The following is a 3743-nucleotide window of genomic DNA, read 5'->3' as shown; positions in this document are numbered from 1 at the left end:
GGCGCTGGGCTGCTTTCCCCAGGAGGGACAGGAGAACGTGGAAATCCTCCCCTCGGGAGAACGGCAGCAGGCGAACCAGAAGCGGATCACTACCCCCTACATGACCAAATACGAGCGAGCCAGAGTCCTTGGCACTCGCGCCCTCCAGATAGCGTGAGTACTTCCCTCCGTGTTCTGAGCGATGCCCCTGCTTCTTCCGCCTTCCCTGTTCAAGTTCCTTTCCTCCCTTAAAAACTCCTGGATCTCGTGTAATCCCTTACGCGACCGCTGAGCTCGCAGAGCACCATCTTGCTCAGCGCTGATGCGGCCCGCGGGGCTCTTCGCTGCGCGTAGAGTCTCTGTGCCTCTCCCCGGTGGAGACTGTGGTACTTGTGCCTAGAGAGGGGGCGTTCAGCAGCTGCAGCAACCCTCCTAGGTCACAGGCAGAACGAGGTGAGGGGATGTGGCGAGCGGATCCTGGTTTCTGTCTTTTGTAAGGGAGGCGATGTGCGCTGGAAAGCTCAGGACTAGTTTGCATAGAGCCGGTGCTGGACTGAGGGGTGCTCCGGAATGACTTCAGTTGATACAACAGGGCTATAGGAATTGGGAATGGAGTAACCGACCTGAAAGCGGGGAGGTTTAGATTAGATGTAAGGAAGAAGTTCTTCCCACGGAGGGTGGTGAGGCACTGGAACAGGTTGCCCAGAGAAGCTGTGGATGCCCCATCCCTGGAAGTGTTCAAGGCCAGGCTGGATGAGGCTTTGAGCAACCTGCCCTAGTGGAAGGTGTCCCTGCTCATGGCAGGGGGATTGGAACTGGATGGTCTTTAAGGTCCCTTCCAACCCAAACTGTTCTGTGCTTCTGTGATTCTATGAAACCTGCTTTAAATGCAGTTGCACTGCAGCAAGCTGTAAATTTTTGTTTGGAACAGTAGGACCTTGCTTATAATAGGTAATAACCATTTAAACTCTGGTTTAAGTGCTCTTAAGCTTCATCCATTTACCTGTTTGGACTTGTTTTAATAATACATATCAGTTCTTTTTGTGCTTTTTAAAGAAGTGCCTTATGAGCAAGGTTATGAGGCAGTGGCAAGGTTTGCCTGAAAGCACACCACTGAGTTTCGTCTTGGTTATATCCACCCCCAAAACAATGCTTCTCTACATCATTTAGCAGCTCTTGGGCGGTGATCAGATTTTTCTTAATCATCGCTTTGCCAAGCTATGCAAACTTTCACTCTAAGTTACTTTGTGCACGTTCTTGCAGCTGGTGGAAGGCCAGAAGAATGGGGGAGACAAGACAGGCCCATGCCAGGCCTTTAACCCAAAAGAGTGGCACCAGGTTCTGCTTCACCTACGTTACTCTGCCGTCAGTGCTGAACCTGGGCCAGCAGCAGCCCCCAGCGGCCTTACCCACGAATAACGTGAACTGTCTCTGCTGCCGCTGCCTGAGGGGCAGATATAGTCACCCGTGTGTGCTCTCCCAGGTTGTAGGAGGCGTGCTTGTTTTACACTGTTTCCACCCTCTTTATTTGATTCGTTTTAGAACCACCCTTCTCACATTTAAGTACAGCAGAGGGTGACTAGGAGGGTGTAGAGCTGACCGGGCCCCCCAGCACCAGCAGGTCAGCAGGGACTGAGGGCAGGAACAACAGAGACAAGTAAAAGCTCAGTCCGTAACCCCTGGGGGGAATTTTCTTCCCAGAGTGCCTAAGAGAGCAAATCAGATCTGCCCAGGTGGCATCCCCCCCTCCTACTTTACTGGCGGTTACCCGGGTGAGATAGGTAGGCACGTGCTCAGCTGTCCCCCTTCCCTCTCCGTGCGTGTGTCCCTCTGTGCATTCTCAGACGGTTGTTGTCCTGTCCCAGGATGTGTGCCCCTGTGATGGTGGAATTGGAAGGAGAGACCGACCCCTTGCTGATTGCCATGAAGGAGCTCAAGTAAGTCCCAGGTTTTGACGGTGAGCGTAACGATTTCCGTAAAGCAGCTGCCCTCTGCTCGTCCCAGCATTTAGCTCCCTTCTCCAAGACAGCCTTGAGAACAGGGAGCGCTACAGTTGCCTTCCCCTCTCTCACCTCGGGACTTCCCCCCAGCTGCTCTCTCCCCCGTCCTAGTTGCTTATGCAAAGTACTGATGGTGAGGAGTGCTCTGACCTCTGCTTCGGAGACCAAGTGTTCTTGATTTCTGGGCTGAGAGCCTAAGGATGAGAGCTCGTCTTTCCGGAATTGGTTTGATTCCCCAAATAGAATTGGTTGGAAGCAGCCATCTCGAACAGACCCGTGTTCAAATGAAGTGCTGGCCAAAAAATAAGGGTCAGGTTGGTGGTGTGGAACTCCTGTTGGGAATATTCCTTTCCCACACCCCTGGCTAATTGTGCTTGTGGGGAGGCACGTCCCCTGCTTTGTGACTGCAGCGGGGGGCAGTCTTGCTTCTGGGCGAGCCCCCGCAAGCCCACCTTTCCACAGCAGAGCTCCCCGCTCGCCCGCGCTTTGCCTGCGTGGTCGGTCACCTAGGTCACACGCAGGTATCCCTCAAGCAGAGCAGCGGGACTCTGTTCATGACAAAGTCCCTGTTCTTGAACTGAATTGTCCCCCTGCTCCCCCCAGTTTCCCGGTGCATTGCAGTTGCTCTTGCAGACGTTATTACAGCTCCCTTTTCCGTTGCCAAAAGCTCCTTAGGTCATGTGCCTGTCAGATTTTCAGCTCAGCCTGAGTTGCTTCTGGTCACTGTCTGAGCGTGAGCTCTAGGAAGTAAGTCAGGGTGTGACAACGTGTGATGTCATCCTGTTCTGTGCCAAAAGCCAGTTGTAATTATTGGCATGAGCAAGCTGCTTTGCTGCTGGAAGCACAACGGCCCTGAACGTGATCGTTAAAGAAGTTGTATTGCTTTTCAGGTCTGGCATTGTTGAAACCCCATGCCCTGGTTAGATTCCAGACTGTCTGATTACATTCTGCTGACTTAAACTTACTTCCATTAAGTTAAATTGTGTTCAGTGTTTTCTTGCTTTCTCATTGGAACCGCTGTTAGCAGATGCCGTGCTCCCCCCTGCTGTATCAGGTTTTGGTCCCTGAGTAATCCCTATTTTGTGTATCCTTCTTAAAATGTCACCGATGCTCTCAGGGTGCAAAACACTGTCAGTGCCGGATTTTCATAAAGGTTCTCAGAATTCTGACACTTTCGTAGTGGGGGAAAAAAAGATCTGTCAAATAAAAAGGGGGTTAGTTCTTCAAGCCCCTTGATTATTTTTTTCCCTACCTGTATCTGTGTTAGGTGCTTGGTGTTATAACGGGTTTGGCTCACAGAGCTCAATTCCTGCAGTAGCAACAGAGGGCTGACCTTCCCTAGGCCTCTGGCTGGTTTTGCATCTCGGGGCGCTCTGTGCTTTGCACCTACAGAGGAGAGAAGGCGGTCGGGGCTGCCCTCTGCTGCACGACACCCAGTAACTGGTGCTGCACAGCTCTCAGAGTTAAACACGCTGAGCCCCTCGGTTCCCGCTGCCTGCTGAAGGGGTACAGCGAAGGCTCTGGTGTTTCTGTTCCCTTCTCTGTCCTCCCTTCAGAGCACGCAAGATCCCCATAATCATCCGCCGTTACCTGCCAGATGGGAGCTACGAAGACTGGGGCGTGGATGAGTTAATTATCACAGACTGATCAGCTTCCAGCCATTGTCCTGGTTCTTTCCTTCTCCAGAGATGTTTCTATTTTTCATTTCTATTTGTGTAAATAAATTATAAATCTTCCCATTTTAAGTTAAACGTGGTTTTGCTT

The 3743-nt window shown here is 51.7% G+C and overlaps 1 protein-coding gene across 1 annotated transcript; it reads left to right on the top strand.

Moving 5' to 3' along the window:
• Window positions 1-25: 25 nt before the first annotated feature.
• Window positions 26-3743, top strand: POLR2F (polymerase (RNA) II (DNA directed) polypeptide F; the record flags this gene model as incomplete). Its single annotated transcript, XM_010151926.1, has 3 exons — window positions 26-153; window positions 1845-1916; window positions 3536-3743. Coding segments are annotated over 3 exons (291 nt in total), but the record flags the coding sequence as incomplete, so codon positions are not given.

This window comes from Eurypyga helias, unplaced genomic scaffold (genome assembly GCF_000690775.1).
Source record: "Eurypyga helias isolate BGI_N326 unplaced genomic scaffold, ASM69077v1 scaffold18065, whole genome shotgun sequence".
In the NCBI taxonomy this organism is placed as follows: Eukaryota; Metazoa; Chordata; class Aves; order Eurypygiformes; family Eurypygidae; genus Eurypyga; species Eurypyga helias.
The sequence above is the reverse complement of the archived record's forward strand: the minus strand, read 5'-3'. Positions and strand labels throughout refer to the sequence as shown.